The sequence below is a fragment of the Chiloscyllium plagiosum genome, unplaced genomic scaffold (genome assembly GCF_037043375.1).
Source record: "Chiloscyllium plagiosum isolate Xiang-an unplaced genomic scaffold, Cpla_swu_hap1 HiC_scaffold_19, whole genome shotgun sequence".
In the NCBI taxonomy this organism is placed as follows: domain Eukaryota; kingdom Metazoa; phylum Chordata; class Chondrichthyes; order Orectolobiformes; family Hemiscylliidae; genus Chiloscyllium; species Chiloscyllium plagiosum.
In genome coordinates, this window is record NW_028270157.1 from 77,760,010 (window position 1) to 77,782,561 (window position 22,552).

The 22,552-nt window shown below is 47.0% G+C and overlaps 1 protein-coding gene across 1 annotated transcript in view; it reads left to right on the forward strand.

Annotated features, from left to right (window-relative positions):
* Positions 1-22,552, forward strand: part of LOC148146822 (microtubule-actin cross-linking factor 1, isoforms 6/7-like) — a 32,259-nt gene that overhangs the window by 9,356 nt on the left and 351 nt on the right. Inside the window, exons 3-5 of the mRNA XM_087996942.1 lie at positions 7,567-7,737; positions 14,715-14,870; positions 15,967-16,173. Coding sequence (XP_087853068.1) covers positions 7,567-7,737; positions 14,715-14,870; positions 15,967-16,173 — 534 coding nt within the window. The remainder of the gene's footprint in view (positions 1-7,566; positions 7,738-14,714; positions 14,871-15,966; positions 16,174-22,552) is intronic.

Genomic DNA, 22,552 nt, shown 5'->3' on the forward strand with positions numbered 1-22,552 from the left:
ACCTCTCAGAACAGCTCTACGTCTCTCTGTAACCTACAACATCCTTCCGCACTGTCCACAACTCCACTGGCCTAGTATCAGCCGCAAATTTACTAACCCATCCTTCAATGCCCTCATCCAGGTCATTTATAAAAATGACAAACAGCAGTGGCCCCAAAACAGATCCTTGCGGTACCCCACTAGTAACTGAACTCCAGGATAAACATTTCCTATCAACCACCACCCTCTGTCTTTCAGCTAGCCAATTTCTGATCCAAATCGCTAAATCACCCTCAATCCCAATCCTCTGCATTTCTGCATTAGCCTACCATGGGGAACCCTATCAAATGCCTTACTGAAATCCAGATACACCACATCAACCGCTTTATCCTCATCCACCTGTTTGGTCACCTTCACAAAGAACTCAATAAGGTTTGGTGAGGCCTGGCCCACCTTTCACAAGGATGCCGACCTTAAAGATGTTCTCCTCCTCCTTCTACAAGGATCTCAGTCAATCTCTCTCTCAATGTACCCCCCAAGGTCACCTACCTTCCCCCCAGCACCACCCACCTCCCATTTATACCTCAGCCCCCTTGGCCCACAAGCCTTATTCCTAATGAACTGCTTATACTTGAAACGTCGATTCTCCTGCTCCTCAGATACTGGCTGACCAGCTGTGTTTTTCCAGCACCATACTTTTTGACCCTTCACAAAACTATGCTGACTATCGATAATCAACTTATTCCTTTCTAGATGATTATAAATCCTATCTCTAATAATCCTTTACAAATCTTTGCCAAAAACCGAAGGAAGGCTCAATGGTCTATAAATTTCAGGGTTGTCTCTACTCCCCTTCTTGAACAAAGGGACAACACTTGCTATCCTCCAGTCGTCTGGCACTATTCCTGTAGATAATTACAACATGAAGATCAAAGCCAAAGGCTCTGCAATCTCCTCTGACTTCCAGAAAATCCTAGGATAAAACCAGTCCGGCCCAGGGGACTTATCTATTTTCACACTTTCCAGAATTGCTAACACATCCTCCTAGTGAACCTCAATCCCATCTAGTCTCGTAGCCTGTTTCTCAGTATTCTCTTCGACCACATTGTCTTTTTCCAGGTGAATACTGACAAAAAGTATTCATTTAGTGCTTCCCCTATCTCCTTGGACTCCACGCACAACTTCCCACTACTGTCCTCGATTGGCCCTAATCTTACTCTAGTCATTCTATTATTCCTGATATACCTATAGAAAGCTTTAGGGTTTACGACTTCTCATGTCCCCTCCTGGAACTTCTTAGCTCTCTCTTTAGGTCTTTCCTGGCTAACCTGTAACTCTCCAATGCCCTAACTGAGCCTTCACATCTCATTCTAACATAAGCCTCCTTCCTCTTGACAAGAGATTCATCTTCTTTAGTAAACCACAGCTCCCTCGCTCGACCACTTCCTCCCTGCCTGACTGGTACATACTTATCAAGGACACACAGTAGCTGTTCCTTGAATAAGCTCCACATTTCAATTATGCCCAAGACCAGTCTGTGTTTGGCATAGTATTGGAGAGGATTCTGAGAGACAGGATTTATGATGATTTGGAAAATTATAGTTTGATTAGAGATAATCAGGAATGCCTCACAAACCTTATTGAATTTTTTGAGAATGTGACAAAACGCATTGATGAAGATAGAGCAGTGGATATGGTGTACACCGACCCTCCGAAGAACAACCCACCCAGACCCATTCCCCTACATTTACCCCTTCACCTAACACTACGGGCAATTTAGCATGGCCAATTCACCTAACCTGCACATCTTTGGACTGTGGGAGGAAACCGTAGCACCCGGAGGAAACCCACGCAGACACGGGGAGAATGTGCAAACTCCACATAGACAGTCACCCGAGTCGGGAATTGAACCCAGGTCTCTGGCGCTGTGAGGCAGCAGTGCTAACCACTGTGCCACACTTTTTTTTTTGCCCCTTAGGGCTCTTTTAAATCTTTCCCTTCTCACTCTAAACCTATGTTGTTAAGAAGGTGTATGGTGTGTTGGCTTTCATTAGCAGGGGGATTGAGTTTAAGAGCTGTGAGGTTATGCTGCATCTCTATAGAGCCACATTTGGACCACATTTGGAATATTGTGTTCAGTTCTGGTTGCCTCATTATAGGAAGGATATGGAAGCTTTAGAGAGGGTGCAGAGGAGATTTACCAGGATGCTGTCTGGACTGGACTGGAGGGTGATGAAAGGTTGAGGGAGCTAGGGCTTGATAGAGGTGTACAAGACGGTGAGAGGCATAGATAGAGACTTTTCCCCAGGGCAGAAATGGCTATCATGAGGGGCCATAGTTTTAAGCTGATTGGAGGAAAGTTTAGGGGAGGTGTCAGAGGTAGGTTCTTTACGCAGTGTGTGGTGGGTGTGTGGAATGCACTGCCAGCGGTGGGAGTAGAGTCAGATACATTAGGGACATTTAAGCGATTCTTGGATAGGCCCATGGATGATAGTACAATGAAGGGTATGTCGGTTAGTCTGATCTTAGGGTAGGATAAAAGGTCGGCACAACATCGAGGGCTGAAGGGCCTGTACTATGTTGTACTGTTCTATGTTCTATTCACAAAGCATGCTGCAACACTGTAACAGTTCTCAAAGCAGTTATTAAAGTGTTAAATCTCCTTCTTCATTGTGAGAAGGAATCATATACTAAACGGGTTAATAAATGAGGTTTTAAGGAATAAAGAAAGGAGTAGTCACACAATTAGGAGTGTATTACAGACCTCCACATAGTGAGAAGGAGAGGAAGATAGATAACATATAAATGTGGACAAAGTTTGGCCTGTAGGAATAAGAGGGAAATAATAGGAGGCGACTTTAACTGTCCCAACACAAACTCTGTTTCAAACAGTACAAGGGGCACTGAGGGTGAAAATATTATGTACTGTGTCCAGGAAACTTTTTAAATGATACACGACAAGCCCTTTGAGAGGGGACACTATTCTGGATTTAGTTTTAGGATAAAAAGATGGACAAGTTGGTGAAGTGACAAAGACTGTTCCCTCCGTGACTACCTGGTCAGATCCACGCCCCCCCCCCCCCCCCCAACAACCCACCCTCCCATCCTGGCACCCTCCCCTGCCACCGCAGGAATTGCAAAACCTGAGCCCACACCTCCTCCCTCACCTCTATCCAAGGCCCTAAAGGAGCCTTCCACATCCATCAAAGGTTTACCTGCACATCCACTAATATCATTTATTGTATCCGTTGCTCCCGATATGGTCTCCTCCACATTGGGGAGACTGGGCGCCTCCCAGCAGAGCGTTTCAGAGAACATTTCTGGGACAACCACACCAATCAACCCCACCGCCCTGTGGCCCAATATTTCAACTCCCCCTCCCACTCTGCGGAGGACATGGAGGTCCTGGGCCTCCTTCATCGCCGCTCCCTCACCACTAGACGCTTGGAGGAAGAACGCCTCATCTTCTTCCTTGGAACACTTCAACCCTAGGGCATCAAGGTGGACTTCACCAGTTTCCTCATTTCCCCTTCCCCCACCTTACCCCAGCTCCAAACTTCCAGCTCAGCACCATCCTTATGACTTGTCCTACCTGTCTATCTTCCTTTCCACCTATCCACTCCACCCTCCTCTCTGACCTATCACCTCCATCACCACCCCCATTCACCTATTGTACTCTATGCTACTTTCTCCCCACCCCCATCCCCCATTTATCTCTCCACCCTGGAGGCTGCCTGCCTCTACTCCTGATGAAGGGCTTTTGCCCGAAACGTTGACTTTCCTGCTCCTCGGATGCTGCCTGACCTGCTGTGCTTTTCTAGAGTCTGGGTTCCAGCATCTGCAGTCCTTGTTTTTACCGAGTGTTTTTCCAGCACCACTCTGATCTAAACGGTGACTGTATCAGGGCTAGTGACCACAATTCAGTTAGAGTTAGTATTATTATGGAAAATGACAGAGATAAATCAGGAGGAAGCGTTTTACACTGGATGAAAGCAAATTTTACAAAACTGAGAAGTGACTTGTCTGAGGTCAGAGCTGCTAAAGGATAAATCGGGAAACCTGTAGAGGCTCTAAACAGTGAGATCCATAGGACTCAAAACAGGGATGGACCCTCCAAAAATAAGAATGGTCCTCCACATCAGACCCTTGTGGTTGTCTAGAAAAACACAAGGGAACATATCTATTGGGGAGCGTTTTAAACTGGTAGGGAGTGGGGATGAGGGGGATCTTAATTGAACTGAATTTGCTTTTTTGTCACACATACTCAAATGAGTGAAACACCATCTTAGGTACAAGGTACCTAGGTACAGATTCTTCAGTATAAGTGCTCAGGGTAAACAACTAGAGATTAAAAAGTCCAACATTACAAATTGTAGGAATACATTAGAAAATAGAGAAATTAAAAAGTTCAGTACAACAATTTTTCCAATCCAATCAACCTGGCCCCTAGCCTCCAATCCACACTGGGCCTTGACTCCAGACTTCACCAGGCCTCACTTTGAGGATCGTAAGGCTGGGAGACCGCTCTGGAATCACCTTAAGAATGGAAATCCACACTGAGGCTACACCAAGCTGAGACACCATACTTTAGATCAGAGTGGCGCTGGAAAAACACAGCAGATCGGGCAGCATCTGAGGCGCAGGAAAATTGACATTTCATCAGGAATCCTGATGAAGGGCTCCTGCCCGAAACATCGATTTTCCTGCTCCTTGGATGCTGCCTGACCTGTTTTTCCAGCACCACTCTAATCTAAACTCTGGTTTTCAGCATCTGCAGTCCTCACTTTTGCCCTGAGACACCACTACATCAGGCCAAGAGTTCACCCACACTAAGCTGAGAGACTGCTATGCCAGGTCCATGCTGAAGCCGAGAGTCCAAGTCCGAGGCTGGCAATTGGCCAAGAGCCTAAATGTGTGGTGCTGGAAAACCACAGCAGATTAGGCAGCATCTGAGGAGCAGGAGAATCGACGTTTCATCAGGAATCCCTAATGAAGGGCTTATGCCCAAAACACCAACTCTCCTGCTCCTCGGATGCTGCCTGACCGGCTGTGCATTTCTAGCACGATGCTTTTTGACTCTGATCGCCAGCATCTGCGGTGCTCACTTTCTCCAATTAGCCAAGAGTCCAAATCGGCACCGAGGCCGGGAATTCAGGACATCACTGAGAAGAAAGAGATAGAAAAAAAGAACATAAAAGAGAAAAAAGAATGACAAAAGAAAACAAAATGGACAGTGGATAAGCTCAGTTGGAAGTGTCAACTCTACCGCCATCTTGGCAAGAAGCTCAAGTATTAGTGAGAATAGAGAGACAGATGAGAATGGTTTGGATGCAAAAAAGGGCGAGTTAATTAGAAAAGGTGGCAACAGCAAATCAGAGAAAGAGGTAAGACTGATAAATTAAACTGCATTTATTTCAATGCAAGGGGTCTTACAGGTAAGGCTGGTGAAGTCAGGCCATCGATGGGAATGTGGCATTGGGAATGCACATTATTCCAGGGACCTAGGTGAGGGAAGGGCAGGACTGACAGCTCAACATTTTGGGTCTTAGATGCTTTTGGAATGTTTGAAAGGGAAGCAAGAGAGGGGGGGAGTGGCATTTTTGATTAAGGAAAATATTACAGCTGTACTTGGAGAGGATATTCCCAGGGGATCATCCAGTGAAGCTAAATGAGTGGATCTCAGAAATAAGAGAGGAATAGGATTGTACTATAGGCCACCTAATAGTCAGTGGGAAACTAAGGAGCAAATATGTAGGGAGACCTCAGATATGTAAAAGTAATAAGGTTGTAATAGTAGGGGATTTTAACTTTCCAAACACTGACTGGAACTGCCAGAACGTTAAGGGCTCGGATGATGAGGAATTTGTTAAACACGTTCAAGAAATTTTTCTTTATCAACCTGTAGATGTACCTACTACAGAAGAAGCAAAACCTGCCCTTCTCTTGGGAAATAGGAAAAGTGACTGAAGTGTTAGTAGGGGAGCACTTTGGGAAAAACAATCATAATTCTATAGTTATAAAATAGTTATGGAAAAAGATAAGCCTTATCTAAAAGTAAAAGTTTTTAGTTGGAGTAAGACATATTTTGATGACATTAGACAGGAATTTTCAAAAATCAGGTCATTCCTGATGAAAGGCTCCTGCCCAAAATGTCGATTTTCCTGCTCCTGGGATGCTGTCTGGCCTGCTGTGCTTTTCCAGCACCAGTCTAATCTTGAGGAATTTTTAAAAGTTGATTGGAGTAGACTGTTCACAGGTAAAGAGACAACTGGCAGGTGGGAGGTTTTCAAGTGTGCTAACAAGAGTTCAGAGGCATTATGTTCCTGTTAGAGAAGATGGGTAAGGCTGATACAAGTAGGGAACAATTGATGAACTAAGATATTGAGGCTCTGGTCAGGAATAAAAAGGAGGCGCATGTTAGATATATACAACTGGGATCAAGCGAATCTCTTGAAGAGTATAAGGGGTGAGGGGCATTCTTAACAGTGAAATTGTAGTGACTGTAACAAGGTCAGCTGTGTGAACATCATAGAATGTGACTTCCCTGACTGGGGTTGTTAATTTGGTCCAATCGGGGAGCCCTGGCTGGCAGATATACACAGCAGTGTCAGACATCCTGTTCACTCTGAGAGTGGGCTCTGAGGGAGCTGGATCAGTGTCCAGGATTCTGCCTGTGTAAATAAAGGGGGGCTTGGTCACAGGATACCAGTCTCTGTGGAGTTACTTCAGGAATCAGGAGGGCTAAAAGGGGATATGAGATGACCTTGGCAGATAAGGATAATTCCAGATAATCCAAAGAGATTCCACAAGTACATTAAGAGCAAAAGTATTCGGGAGAGAATAGGGCTCCTTAAAGATCAACCAGGTCATCTATGTGTGGAACCACAGGAGATGGGTGAGGTACTAAATGAATGTTTCACCTCAGGTTTTTATTGTGGAAAAAAGGCTAGAGAACTTGGGGAAATAAATAGTGATGTATTGAAAACAACCCACATTAAATAATAAATGATTCTGTTGAGGAGTTTCTTGCCCCAAGAGTTTTGGGATGAAGATTCTAAAACTGGTTGGGACAGAGTGTCACACTGGTTACATTTGATGGGACAGAAAATTCAACAATTCTATTCTGGGATCAGAATCACCCACTAACTGTACTAACTCACAGCACCAGGGTCCCAGGTTCGATTCCAGTCTAGGGTGACTGTCTGTGTGGAGTTTGCACATTCTCCCCGTGTCTGCGTGGGATTCCTCTGGGTGCTCCGGTTTCCTCCCACAGTCCAAAGTTGTGCCGGTCAGGGTGAATTGGCCAATAGTGTTAGGTGCATTAGTCAGAGGGAAATGGGTCTGGGTGGGTTACTCTTTGGAGGGTCAGAGTGGACTGTTTGGGCTGAAGGGCCTGTTTCCACACTGTAGAGAATCTAATCTAAACTATGCAGAAATACCAGCTTTCCTTTCCTAGGTTAAGTCGGGTGAACTGATTGTGGCAATTCAAGGTTTATGTCTCTTTTACTGACACAGCATTTTATTTCCCAGTGGTGTACACTGTTTACCAAAATGTGCTGTTCACTCTCAGTGACTTGTTCTTCACAGGAACTGTACAAAGAGGTAGAATCCAAACAGTGCGCATATGACAGTGTTTACACAATGATGGAACAATTCCTCAATGACTGCAGAGGTTCAAAGGGATCAAAGACAGAGCACAGGCTCCACACACTACAGCACAAGTGGAACGCAGTTCATCTGAAAATGCAGGAAAGGAAAGTAAGAGGATATTGCTTTCTGAGTGAGATCGAGAGAATGTGTATGTCATGATAATCAGAGAGAGAGAGATGAGGAGAATATGCAGAATAGAAACACATGGTGAAGGGGTAACATTGGGCAGAGATTGCAGATTGGCTGCTGCAGAAAACAGAGAGTATATATAAATGGCTCTTTATTTGATGGGCAGGGTTGGTGAGTGGAATCTGTGGGTCTGTGCTGGAACCTCAAGGAAGGCATTTTGTGAAAAAGATGTCAGGAGGTTTCAGACAGATATAGAGAGGTTAAGTAAGTGGGCAAGAATCTGGCAGTTGGAGTGTAACATGGGAAAACCATGTACAGTAAAGAAATTTCAAACAACAGATGCTGTGTACAGTTACATGGGAAAGATAGGACCAACAACTCCACAGATCCTGGGATGACAAAGGAGATGGAAATTCAGATAAAGAAAAAAATACTGGGATTATGGCAGGTGTCAGGTAGAATACAAAATTGCTGACCAAGAGGAATACAGATGGTTCAGAGCAGAGGTGGGAAACTGGCTAAGAGAAACAGGTGAAACTCCAAGCCCCTTCACCAAATCCCAGCATACACATTCACAGAGACACATACAAGTGGAGTGGAACCGTGGCACCGTGGTTAGCACTGCTGCCTCACAGCACCAGAGACCCGGGTTCAATTCCCGCCTCAGGCAACTGTCCGTGTGGAGTTTGCACATTCTCCCCGTGTCTGGGTGGGTTTCCTCCCACAGTCCAAAAATGCGCAGGTTAAGTGAATTGACGAGACTAAATTGCCCCTAGTGTTAGGTGAAGGGGTAAATGTAGGGGAATGGGTCTGGGTGGGTTACACTTCGGCAGGTCGGTGTGGACTTGTTGGGCCGAAGGGCCTGTTTCCACACTGTAAATAATCTAATCTAAAGTGTGGAGAATACTGGGCAAACACAGGCCCATGGGACCACTCCACAGGCCCTGAGTGATGGGTTTCTTCCACATTCTCTGATCTCCTTGGTTCCAGATTAGTTGAACTCTTTACTGAAGGCACTGGACAATTGATATATTAGCTATTCAGTCACTGGTTAACAGCAATATGGAGTTGGTTAGCTCAGTTGGTTAACAGTAATATGGAGTTGGTTAGCTCAGTTGGTTAACAGTAATATGGAGTTGGTTAGTTCAGTTGGTTAACAGCAATATGGGGTTGGTTAGCTCAGTTGGTTAACAGTAATATGGGGTTGGTTAGCTCAGTTGGTTAACAGCAATATGGAGTTGGTTAGCTCAGTTGGTTAACAGCAATATGGGGTTGGTTAGCTCAGTTGGTTAACAGTAATATGGAGTTGGTTAGTTCAGTTGATTGGCTGAATGGCTTGCAATGCAGAATAACGCCAACAGCATGGGTTCAATTCCTGCACTGGCTGAGGGTACCATGAAGGACTCCTTCTCAATCTCTCCCCCAGCCTAAAACACGGTGACCCTCAGGATAAGCTATGCCAGTTGTCTTGCTTTAATGAGACAGCACCATCATCTGAACAAAGAAAACATGCAGCCCAGGAACAGGCCCTTCGGCCCTCCAAGCCTGAGCCGATCCAAATGTATTGTCTAAACCTGTCGCCCAATTCCTAAGCATCTGTATCCCTCTGCTCTCAAATAGGTCCCCCCCCTCCCCCCCCCTCCCCCCCTCCCCCCGCACCGTCTCCCTTTTTCCTGCTCTCTCCACCCCTGCCCTTTCCCTCTCTCTCATTCTTCCCCTCCCCTTTTATCTCCACCCCACACCTCCCTCCTCTATCTCTCTCATTACACCCCATCTCCCACTTTCTTCACCCAGAGAGTGGGAAGCCTGTGGAAGTCTCTGCCACAGAAAGTGATTGAATTTAAAATACTTGTCACAAAGCTGGTCCTTTTCTCAAGGATACTGTGTCCTTGGATTCTTTCAGAAGGGTCAGAAAACTCCCCCAGTTCCAAGGTGACTAGTTTGGTACAGAGATGAAAAGGATGTTGAGAGCCCTTTTGTTTCTATGTAAACAGATGAGACTTCAGGCCAAAGTGGTCATGTTTTAGCAGTGACCTGTATAATGAAAGGGGAGTGGTCAGCTCTGTAGCTGAGCAGTTCAGTCCAGAGTTAGTTTGAACTTTAGCTGTGGACTGTATGAACAGGCTGCAAAACCTCTCTCTCCTTCTACCCTTCTAACTTCAACCTGTAAGCATGTGTTCCATTTATACTGGGTTTTAAAGGGAGTTTGCTTATTGGGACTGTTGTGTATATTCGGAACAGCATAATTAAGTCTAGTTTGGATAGACTGAGTTCTGTAGGGGTTCTTTATTCTGTTCTTTGTGTTGCATTGTGTAATTTTGTGAATAAACTTTTGTCTGCTTTAAAGCCTAGTAGTCAACCTAGCTAACTTACTCCAGGACCTAAACAAATTACAAAGTAATGGTCTGGGTTGCCTGCTTAAGAATGTTTTGAGTGGTCTGGCCTAATCCATAACAGATTGAATATTTTCATGAAGCAGTTAGATATAGTTCATGGTACTAAAGTGATCAAAGGGTATGGGAGGAATCAGGGACAGGGACATAGCTGTATTTGATAATCAGCTATGATCATATTGAATGGCAGAGTCGGCTTGAGGGGTCAAATGGCCTCGTCCTTCTTCTATTTTCTATGTTTCAATGAACATTGGAGCAGGAGGCCATTCAGCCCCTCGAGCCTGCTCCATGATTTAATATGATCATGGCTGGTCTCATCTCAATCCCAACCACACCTTCCTGCCCACTCTCCTTAACCTCTCAACCTTTACTCATTAAAAATCTATCTGTCTATCTCCTCCTGGCACTCAAAGGGCTGCAGAGGAGGTTCACTAGGTTTATTCTGGAGTTGAGGGGGTTGGTTTATGAGGAGAGACTGAGTAGACTGGGATTATATTCATTGGAATTCAGGAGAATGAGGGGGAATCTGATAGAAACATAAAATAATGAAGGGAATCGATAAGATGGAAGTAGAGAAGATGTTTCCACTGGCAGGTGAAACTAGGACAAGAGGGCACAGCCTCAAGATTAGAGGGAGCAGATTTCTTCACCCAGAGGGTTGTGAAGCTGTGGAATTCCCTAGCTGGATAGATTTTTGAACAGTAAAGGAATCAAGGGTTCTGGTGAGTGGGTGGGTAAGTGGAGCTGAGGCTATCAAAACATCACCCATGATCTTATTGAATGGTGGAGCAGGCTCAAAGGGTCAGATGGCCTACTTCTGCTCCTCGTTTAGATTACTTTACAGTGTGGAAACAGGCCCTTCGGCCCAACAAGTCCACACCGACCCGCCGAAGCGTAACCCACCCATACCCCTACATTTACCCCTTACCTAACACTACGGGCAATTTAGCATGGCCAATTCACCTGACCCTGCACATCTTTGGACTGTGGGAGGAAACCGGAGCACCCGGAGGAAACCCACGCAGACACGGGGAGAATGTGCAAACTCCACACAGTCAGTCGCCTGAGGCGGGAATTGAACCCGGGTCTCTGGCGCTGCGAGGCTAACCACTGTGCCACCGTGCCGCCCTCGTTCTTCTGGACTTACTCAATGTTCCAGCAAGCACCACATTCTAGGGTGTAAATTCAATGCAAGCTGCCAAACTGGATCCAAAACTGATTTACAAACAGGAGGCAAAGGGTGATGGCGGAGGGCTGATTTTAATTGGAAGCCTGTGACCAGTGGTCTACAACAGGGATCAGTGCTGGGACTCTTGCTCTTTGCTATGTACATTAACCACTTGGATGTAAATGTGGATGGTATAATTAGTAAGTATGCAGATGACTGGAAAATTGATGGGTGTCGTTGATAGTGAGGAGGATGGTCTCAGGCTACAGTTGAAGAGTGTGAATTAAAATCCCTAGTGTGGAAACAGGCCCTTCAGTCCAACAAGTCCACACTGACCGTCCAAAGAGTAACCCACCCAAACCCATTCCCCTATTTGCCCCTGACACTATGGGCAATTTATCATGGTCAATTGATCCAACCTACATGTCTTTGGATTGTGGGAGGAAACCAGAGCACCCGGAGGAAACCCACGCAGACACGGGGAGAATGTGCAAACTCCACACAGTCAGTCACCTGAGGCTGGAATCGAACCTGTGTCCCTGGCACTGTGAGGCAGCAGTGCTAACCACTGAGCCACAGTGCCGCCCTTCAGCAGAATGCCATTTCGGATGCTGTCCGACCTGCCGTGCTTTTCCAGCGCCACACTCTCGACTCTGATCTCCAGCATCTGCACCCCTCACTTTCTCCTAGGTCTCAGGCAACAGTCTGATATTAATCAGCTGGTAAATTGGGCAGAGCATTGGCAGATGGAATTTTATCCTGAGAAGTGTGAGGCAACAAATTTTGGAAGATATAATAAGGGAAGGATGAATAGTAGCTCCCTGGGGAGCACTGAGGAACAAAGGGACTTTGGTTACAAGTCTGTATTTTTGATTTTTCTGAAAGTGTCAGCACAGGGGGACAGTATGGCGAAGGCATGTGGGTTGCTTGCTTTCATTAACTGGGGTGTAGAGTGTTGGAGCAGGGAAGTCTGCTTACAATTTTAAAACGCATTTGCTTAGGGCACAGATCAAAAACTCCTTCTGATGGCCACATATCAGAAGGACTGGAGAGGGTGTAGAATTTTCATCAGCATGTTGCCTGGGATGGAAAGCCTCAGTTATGAGGGGAGACTGGATAGACTGGGACTGTTCTCCTTGGAGCAGAGGAGGCTGAGGGGCAGCATTGAGGCATTATAATTGTGAAAACCTTTTCCCCATTGCAGATGTGTCAAAGAGCAGAGGGCAACAGTTTAAGGTGAGGAGGAAGTGGTTATGAGGAGATCTGAAAAAGAATGTTCTCACCCAGAGGGTGGTGGATATATGGACCGTGCTGACTGAGAGGGTAGTGGATATATGGACCGTGCTGACTGAGAGGGTAGTGGATATATGGACCGTACTGACTGAGAGGGTGGTGGATATATGGACCGTGCTGACTGAGAGGGTGGTGGATATATGAACCGTGCTGACTGAGAGGGTGGTGGATATATGGACCGTGCTGACTGAGAGGGTGGTGGATATATGGACCGTGCTGACTGAGAGGGTAGTGGATATATGGACCGTGCTGACTGAGAGGGTGGTGGATATATGGACCATGCTGACTGAGAGGGTGGTGGATATATGGACCGTGCTGTCTGAGAGGGTGGTGGATATATGGACCGTGCTGACTGAGAGGGTGGTGGATATATGGACCATGCTGACTGAGAGGGTAGTGGATATATGGACCGTGCTGACTGAGAGGGTGGTGGATATATGGACCATGCTGACTGAGAGGGTGGTGGATATATGGACCGTGCTGACTGAGAGGGTAGTGGATATATGGACCGTGCTGACTGAGAGGGTAGTGGATATATGGACCATGCTGACTGAGAGGGTGGTGGATATATGGTCCGTGCTGACTGAGAGGGTGGTGGGTATATGGTCCGTGCTGACTGAGAGGGCGGTGGATATATGGACCGTGCTGACTGAGAGGGTGGTGGATATATGGACCGTGCTGACTGAGAGGGCGGTGGATATATGGACCGTGCTGACTGAGAGGGTGGTGGATATATGGTCCGTGCTGTCTGAGAGGGTGGTGGATATATGAACCGTGCTGACTGAGAGGGTGGTGGATATATGGACCGTGCTGACTGAGAGGGTAGTGGATATATGGTCCGTGCTGACTGAGAGGGTGGTGGATATATGAACCGTGCTGACTGAGAGGGTGGTGGATATATGGACCGTGCTGACTGAGAGGGTGGTGGATATATGGACCGTGCTGACTGAGAGGGTAGTGGATATATGGACCGTGCTGACTGAGAGGGTGGTGGCTATATGGACCATGCTGACTGAGAGGGTGGTGGATATATGGACCATGCTGACTGAGAGGGTGGTGGATTTATGGACCGTGCTGTCTGAGAGGGTGGTGGATATATGGACCATGCTGACTGAGAGGGTGGTGGATATATGGACCGTGCTGACTGAGAGGGTGGTGGATATATGGTCCGTGCTGACTGAAAGGGTGGTGGATATATGGTCCGTGCTGACTGAAAGGGTGGTGGATATATGGACCGTGCTGTCTGAGAGGGTGGTGGATATATGGACCATGCTGACTGAGAGGGTGGTGGATATATGAACCGTGCTGACTGAGAGGGCGGTGGATATATGGACCGTGCTGACTGAGAGGCCGGTGGATATATGGTCCGTGCTGACTGAGAGGGCGGTGGATATATGGTCCGTGCTGACTGAGAGGGTGGTGGATATATGGACCGTGCTGACTGAGAGGGTGGTGGATATATGGTCCGTGCTGACTGAGAGGGTGGTGGATATATGGACCGTGCTGACTGAGAGGGTGGTGGATACATGGACCGTGCTGACTGAGAGGGTGGTGGATATATGGTCCGTGCTGACTGAGAGGGTGGTGGATATATGGACCGTGCTGACTGAGAGGGTGGTGGATATATGGACCGTGCTGACTGAGAGGGTGGTGGATATATGGACCGTGCTGACTGAGAGGGTGGTAGATATATGGACCATGCTGACTGAGAGGGCGGTGGGTATATGAACCGTGCTGACTGAGAGGGTGGTGGATATATGGACCATGCTGACTGAGAGGGTGGTGGATATATGGACCGTGCTGACTGAGAGGGTGGTGGAGGCAGGTACTCTCACAACATTGAAGAACTATCTGGATGAGAGTTTAACATGCCAGGGTGTAGTAGGCTCTGGACCAAGTGCAGGTAATGGGATTAGTGTTGGTTGGTTAACTTGGCACAGTGGGCTGAAGGGCTTGTTTCTATACTGTATAACTCTGCCAATCCTCCACAACCCCCACCCTGTCTTCCTATTCCTGTCTCTCCCTGATTACCCTTTCTGTTAGGTTGACCATGAAAGAATTGATCATATATAAACTGTGTTTTGATTGGTTTAAATTGCCAGGTGAGACTATCTGAACGAGTAACCTTGGAGACTCAATTCCATAGCAACGCCCAGGAGCTGATTGGCTGGATAGAAGATGCCATGAACGTGTTGAATAAGGCTCCAGCTCCGAGTCTGATCCAGGAGTCCATCACAATACAGATCCAGGATCACCAGGTGACCTGTCCTGGGAGAAACACAGTCCATTCCACCTCCCCATCACACTGTGGCCAAGTGTTATCTGATGGCACAGAATCACCCTGGGGTGGGTTCAGTATTAAAGGACAACACTCCATTCACTTTCTCTATTAGCCACTGAACTAGAATGCTGGCTTTGTGTAATATATGCACAAGGACTCTCAACTCCCTTGATGAAGCAACTTCCTCCAGTCTTTAAATAATATTCAACTCCTCTATTTTTCCTGCCAAAGTGCATAAGCTCACATTTCACCACATTATGCCCCATCTGCTACACGGTTCCCATTCGTTTAACCTGTCTATATCTGTCCACAAACCATGTGTTATCCTCATCGCTTACCTTCCCACCTAATCTTGTGTCACTCACAGACTTTGTGAGTGCACATTTACCTCTGTCTTCATACAGATTAGAAATAATTGTGGGCTGAGCACTGACCCTGTGGGACTCCACTATTTACAGGTTGCTATCCTGGAGATTCCATCTTATCCCCACTCTCCGTTTTCTTGTAGTTAGCCAATCCTCTCTCCATGCTAATATATTATCCCCCAACACCGTGTGCTCTTTCTTTGTACCACATGGGTTAACAGGACACTGGCGCCTGAACAGTCACTATCTTAGAGGCAGTGATCAGGTACAGTGAGTGCAGGGATCGGGTGCAGGGATCAGGTGGAGTGGCACTGTGGCTCAGTGGTTAGCACTGCTGCCTCACAGCCCCAGGGACCCGGTTCTATTTCAGCCTCAGGTGACTGTCTATGTGGAGTGTGCACGTTCTCCCTGTGTCTGTGTGGGTTTCCTCCGGGTGCTCCAATTTTCTCCCAGGCCAGGTGAATTGACCAGGCTAAATTGCCCACAGTGTTAGCTGCATTAGCCAGAGGGAAATGGGTCTGGGTGGGTTACTGTTCAGAGGGTCGGTGTGGACTTGTTGGGCTGAAGGGCCTGTTTCCACGCTGTAGGGAATCTAATCTAATCTAGATAGTGAGTGTGGGGATTAGGTACAGAAATCGGGTACATGGATTGGGTAGCGATGCAGTTGTGTGTGTAATGGCTGCCATCTCTCTCTCTCTCTCTCTGTAGCGGTTCAGCAGTGATGTAGCCTTGCACTCTGCACAGCTGAACACCCTGGAACAATGCTCAGAGCCTCTGAGGGATTGCAGCAGCAAGCAGCATCGCTGTCTCATTCAGAACGTGATGGGCACCGTACGGGAGAAATGGGCAAAACTTACACAGTGTACCAGCCAACGAGAGCAGTCTCTCCAGGAGGCCAGAAAACATGCCCAACAGGTAATACACTGTAGTGTTTCCTTCCTCCTCGAACCAAAAAAAAGCAGAGGGGTAGAGAGATGTGCTATTCCAAAACTGTTGGTAGTAGAATAAGAAGTAAGGCCCTGGCTTGAGAGGGTTCAGCCAGCAGCAGATCAGCAATAAGTGCAGGTAAGCTCAGGGAAAGTCCTTTCACTTTCCTTTTTAGACTTTAAGATGGCACTTAGGGCAGTCACACGTTCCTCCTGCAGGATGTGGGAGCTCAGGTTAACTTCCATCATCCCTGATGACTACACGTGTGTGGGAAGTGCACCCAGCTGCAGCTCCTGGGAGACCGTGAGGGGGAGCTGGAGCTGGGTGCACTCAGGATCATCGAACATAGAAAAGTACAGCACAGAACATTTCCTTTGGCCCACGATGTTGTGCCGAGGATTAATCCTAATGTAAAATATAGTAACTTAACCTACGCACCCGTCACCTCACTGCTATCCATGTGCATGTCCAGCACTCGCTTAAATGTCCCCAATGACTCTGCTTCCACCACCACCGCTGGCAACACATTCCATGCATTCACAACTCTCTGCGTAAAGAACCTACCTCTGACATCACCTCTATAACTTTCTCCTAATATCTTCAAGCTATGACTTCTCGCACCAGTCAATCCTGCCCTGGGGGAAAGTCTCTGGCTATTGACTCTATCTATTCCTCTTATTATTTTGTACACCTCGATCAGGTCTGCTCTCTTCCTCCAGAGAGAAAAGTCAGAGCTTTGTCAACCTTTCTTCATAAGACAAGCCCTCCAGTCCAGGCAGCATCCTGCTAAACCTTCTTTCCACCCTCTCCAAAGCCTGTATCTTTCTTATAGTAGGGCGACCAGAACTGGACACAATATTCCAAGTGTGGTCTCACCAGGGACTCGTAGAGCTGTAGCAAAACCTCACGGCTCTTAAACCCTGTTAATGAAAGCCAAAACACCATATGCTTTCTAAACAACCCTATCCACTTGGGTGGCAACTTTGAGGGATCTATGTACTTGCACACCCAGATCCCTCTGTTCCTCCACACTGCCAAGAATCCTGTCTTTAATCCTATATTCAGCATTCGAGTTCAACCTTCCAAAATGCATCACTTCACATTTATCCAGGTTGAACTCCATCTGCCATTTCTCAGCCCAGCTCTGCATCCCGTCTATGTCTCGCTGCAGCCTGCAGTAGCCCTCGATACTATCGATGATACCTCCAACCTTTGTGTCATCTGCAAAATTACTAACCCACCCCTCAACCTCCTCATCCAAGTCATTTATAAAAACTACAAAGAGCAGAGAACCCTGCGAGACCCCATTCAACACTGACCTCCAGGCAGAATACTTTTCATCTACAACCACTCTCTGCCTTCTGTCAGCCAACCGATTTCTGAAATTCCAAACCCATGTCTCCATTATGCCCCCAACATCATAGCCCCATGTACTGATCCATGCTCTAAGTTTATCATTCTTTCTTCTGATACTCCTTGAGTTAAAGCAGACACACTTTAACGATCCCTTTGTTTCATTGCGTGAGAAACCTTCCCGATAGATTCACTACATCCTACCACTGTCCTGTCTGCAACTGACCCCCTCTCAGACATGTGGCTCCAATTCCCACCCCGCTGCCAAACTAGTTTAAACCCTTCCGAATCGCACGAGCAAATCTCCCACCCAGGACATTTGTGCCCCTCCAGTTCAGGTGCAACCCGTCCTTCATGTACAGGTCCCACCTTCCCCAGAAGGTATCCCAATGGTCTAGGTATCTGAAGCCCTCCCTCCTGCACCAGCCTCACAGCCACGTGTTAAGCTACATTTGCTGACTGTTCCTCATCTCACTATCTTGTGGCACCGGTAGCAATCCTGAGATCACCACTCTACTCGTCCTGCTCTTCAGCTTCCAACCTAACGCTCTGTAGTCACTTTTCAGATCCTCAATCCCTTTCCTGGCTGTATCATTGGTGCCGATATGTACCACGATTTCTGGCTGCTCCCTCTCCCCCTTTAGAATCTTGTAGACCCGATCGGCGACATCCCGGACCTTGGCACCAGGGAGGCAACGTACCTTCCGGGAGTCCCGTTCCTGACCACAAAATCTCCTGTCAATCCGTCTAACTATTGAGTCCCCTATTACTAGCGCTTTTCTATTTCCCACCCTTCCCTTCTGAGCCACAGTGCCAGGCTCAGTGCCAGAGACCTGACAACCATGGCTTACCCCTGGCAGGCTGACTCCACCAGCAGTATCCAAAACGGTATACTTATTGCTGAGGGGAACGGCCACAGGGGATCTCTGCTCTGACCATCGGTTCCCTTTCGTCCCCGTGACAGTAATCCAGCTGTCCTTATCTTGTATCTGGGGAGTGATCACTTCCCTGTCCATCCTCTCAATTTCCCCCTCAGACTCCCGGATGATCCATAGTTCATCCAGCTCCAGCTCCAGTTCCCCAACTCAGTTTTCGAGGAGCTGGAGTTGGGTGCACTTCCCGCAAATGTCCCTCACCTGCCACATTCTGCAGGAGGAGCACGCAACTACCCTGACATCCATATCCCGATATTCTGAAAGCCCGCGCAGAACTAAACAAAGGAAAAGAAGGAAAAAAAAAGAGAAACCTGAAAACTTACCTAGTTTACAGACTCTTAGTAAGGTTAGAGGAGGTGGGTAGGAGGGAGGCCCTATGGTGTAGGGTTGAAAATGTGTTGCTGGAAAAGCGCAGCAGGTCAGGCAGCATCCAAGGAGCAGGAGAATCGACGTTCTTCAGCAAGAAGGGCTCATGCCCGAAACGTCGATTCTCCTGTTCCCTGGATGCTGCCTGACCTGCTGCGCTTTTCCAGCAACACATTTTTCAGCTCTGATATCCAGCATCTGCAGTCCTCACTTTCTCCTATGGTGTAGGGTCTCAGGTTTAGATCTCACCCACTTAAAAACTCCCCAGAAGTCCTTCGTTCCTCCCTCGCACCTCTCGGCAAATGTAGATAAGTGTGAGGTCTTGCATTTTGGAAAGTCAAATCAAGGTAGGAATTTCACGGTGAATGGTAGGGCCTTAAGGAATGTCATGGAACAGAGGGACCTTGGAGTTCAGGTTCACAGTTCTCTGAAAGTGGTGTCCCAGGTTGACAGGGCAATGATGAAGGCTTTTGGTAGACTGGCTCTTATCAGTCAGGTCATTGAGTATAGAAGTTGGGAAGTTATGTTGCTGTTATCCAGGATGTTGGTGAGACCACGCTTGGAGTATTGCGTTCAGCTTTGGTCACCTTGTTGTAGGAAGGACGTTACTAATCTAGAAAGAACGCAGAAGAAATTTACAAGGATATTGTCTGGACTCCATGGTCTGAGTTTTAGGGAGAGGTTGGACAAGCTAGGACATTTTCCTTTCGAGCGTAGGAGACTGAGGGGGGAACATTATAGAGATGTATAAGATCATGAAAGGCCGGGATAGGGTGAATGCACTCAGTCTTTTTCCCAGGGTTGGGGAATCGAGGACTAGAGGGCATCAGTTTAAGGTGAGAGGGGAAAGAATAAAAGGCAACCCAAGGGACAACTGTTTTTACACAGAGGGTGCCAGAGGAAGTGGTTGAGGCGGGTACATTAATAACATTTAAAAGGCATTTGGACATAGACATGGATAGGAAAGGTTTACAAGGATATGGAGAAAGTGAGGACTGTAGATGCTGGAGTCAGAGTCGAAGTGTGTGGTGCTGGAAAAGCACAGCCGGTCAGGCAGCATCCAAGGAGCAGGAGAATCAGGCAGAAGCCCTTCATCAGGGCCAAGTGCAGGGAAATGGGGCTAGCGTGGATGGATGTTTTGGTCGGCATGGATCCATTTGGACCAAAAGGCCTGTCTCCATGCTGTAGGATTCTGACTGTATGATCCCTCTGAGTTTCCTAGTGTCCTGCCATTCACTGAGTACTCCCTTCGCTTGTTCCTTCTTCCAAGTGCATCACTTCACTTTTATAGTCATAGTGATGTACAGCACGGAAACAGACCCTTCGGTCCAACCTGTCCATGCCGACCAGACATCCCAACCCAATCTAGTTCCCACCTGCCAGCACTCGGCCCATATCCCTCCAAACCCTTCCTATTCATATACCCATCCAAATGCCTCTTAAATGTTGCAATTGTACCAGCCTCCACCACTTCCTCTGGCAGCTCATTCCATACACATACCACCCTCTGCGTGAAAACGTTGCCCCTTAGGTCTCTTTTATATCTTTCCCTTCTCACCCTAAACCTATGCCCTCTAGTTCTGGACTCCCCGACCCCAGGGAAAATACTTTGTCTATTTATCCTATCCATGCCCCTCACGATTTTATAAACCTCTATAAAGTCACCCCTCAGCCTCTGACGCTCCAGGGAAAACAGCCCCAGCCTGTTCAGCCTCTCCCTGTAGCTCAGATCCTCCAACCCTGGCAACATCCTTGTAAATCTTTTCTGAACCCTTTCAAGTTTCACAACATCTTTCCGATAGGAAGGAGACCAGAATTACACGCAATATTCCAACAGTGGCCTAACCAATGTCCTGTACAGCCGCAACATGACCTCCCAACTCCTGTACTCAATACTCTGACCAATAAAGGAAAGCATACCAAACGCCTTCTTCACTATCCTATCTACCTGCGACTTCACTTTCAAGGAGCTATGAACCTGCACTCCAAGGTCTCTTTGTTGAGCAACACTCCCTAGGACCTTACCATTAAGTGTATAAATCCTGCTAAGATTTGCTTTCCCAAAATGCAGCACCTCACATTTATCTGAATTAAACTCCATCTGCCACTTCTCAGCCCATTGGCCCATCTGGTCCAGATCCTGTTGTAATCTGAGGTAACCCTCTTCGCTGTCCACTACACCTCCAATTTTGGTGTCATCTGCAAACTTACTAACTGTACCTCTTATGCTCGCATCCAAATCATTTATGTAAATGACAAAAAGTAGAGGGCCCAGCACCGATCCTTGTAGCACTCCACTGGTCACAGGCCACCAGTCTGAAAAACAACTCTCCACCACCACCCTCTGTCTTCTACCTTTGAGCCAGTTCTGTATCCAAATGGCTAGTTCTCCTTGTATTCTATGAGATCGAACCTTGCTAACCAGTGTCCCATGGGGAACCTTGTCGAATGCCTTACTGAGGTCCATATAGATCACATCTACTGCTCTGCCCTCATCAATCTTCTTTGTTAGTTCTTCAAAAAACTCAATCAAGTTTGTGAGACATGATTTTCCACAGACAAAGCCATGTTGACTATCCCTAATTAGTTGCTGGAAAAGCGCAGCAGGTCAGGCAGCATCAAAGGAGAAGGAGAATCGACGTTTCAGGCATAAGCCCTTCTTCAGGCTTATGCCGAAACGTCGATTCTCCTTCTCCTTGGATGCTGCCTGACCTGCTGCGCTTTTCCAGCAACACATTTTTAAGCTCTGATCCCTAGCATCTGCGTCCTCACTTTCTCCTATCCCTAATCAATCCTTGCCTTTCCAAATACATGTACATCCTGTCCCTCAGGATTCCCTCCAACAACTTGCCCACCACCAACATCAGGCTCACCGGTCTATAGTTCCCTGGATTGTCCTTACCACCCTTCTTAAACAGTGGCACCACGTTAGCCAACCTCCAGTCTTCCGGCACCTCACCTGTGACTATCGATGATACAAATATCTCAGCAAAAGGCCCAGCAATCACTTCTCTGGCTTCCCACACAGTTCTCGGGTGCACCTGATCAGGTCCTGGGATTTATCCACCTTTAACCGTTTCAAGACATCCAGCACTTCCTCCTCTGTATATCTGGACATTTTGCAAGATGTCACCATCTATTTCCCTACAGTCTATATCTTCCATATCCTTTTCCACAGTAAATACTGATGCAAAATATTCATTTAGTATCTCCCCCATTTTCTGTGGCTCCACACAAAGGCTGCCTTGCTGATCTTTGAGGGGCCCTATTCTCTTCCTAGTTACCCTTTTGTCCTTAATGTATTTGTAAAAACCCTTTGGATTCTCCTTAATTCTATTTGTCAAAGCTATCTCATGTCCCCTTTTTGCCCTCCTGATTTCCCTCATAAGTATACTCCTACTGCCTTTATACTCTTCTAAGGATTCACTCGATCTATCCTGTTTATACCTGACATATGCTTCCTTCTTTTTCTTAACCAAACCCTCAATTTCTTTAGTCATCCAGCATTCCCTATAGTTACCAGCTTTCCCTTTCACCCTGACAGGAATATACTTTCTCTGGATTCTTGTTATCTCATTTCTGAAGGCTTCCCATTTTCCAGCCTCCAATCAGCTTTCGAAAGTTCTTGCCTAATACCCTCAAAATTGGCCTTTAACAGAATAAATTCCATCTGTCACTGATCTGTCCACCTGACCAATCTGTTTATCAATTTA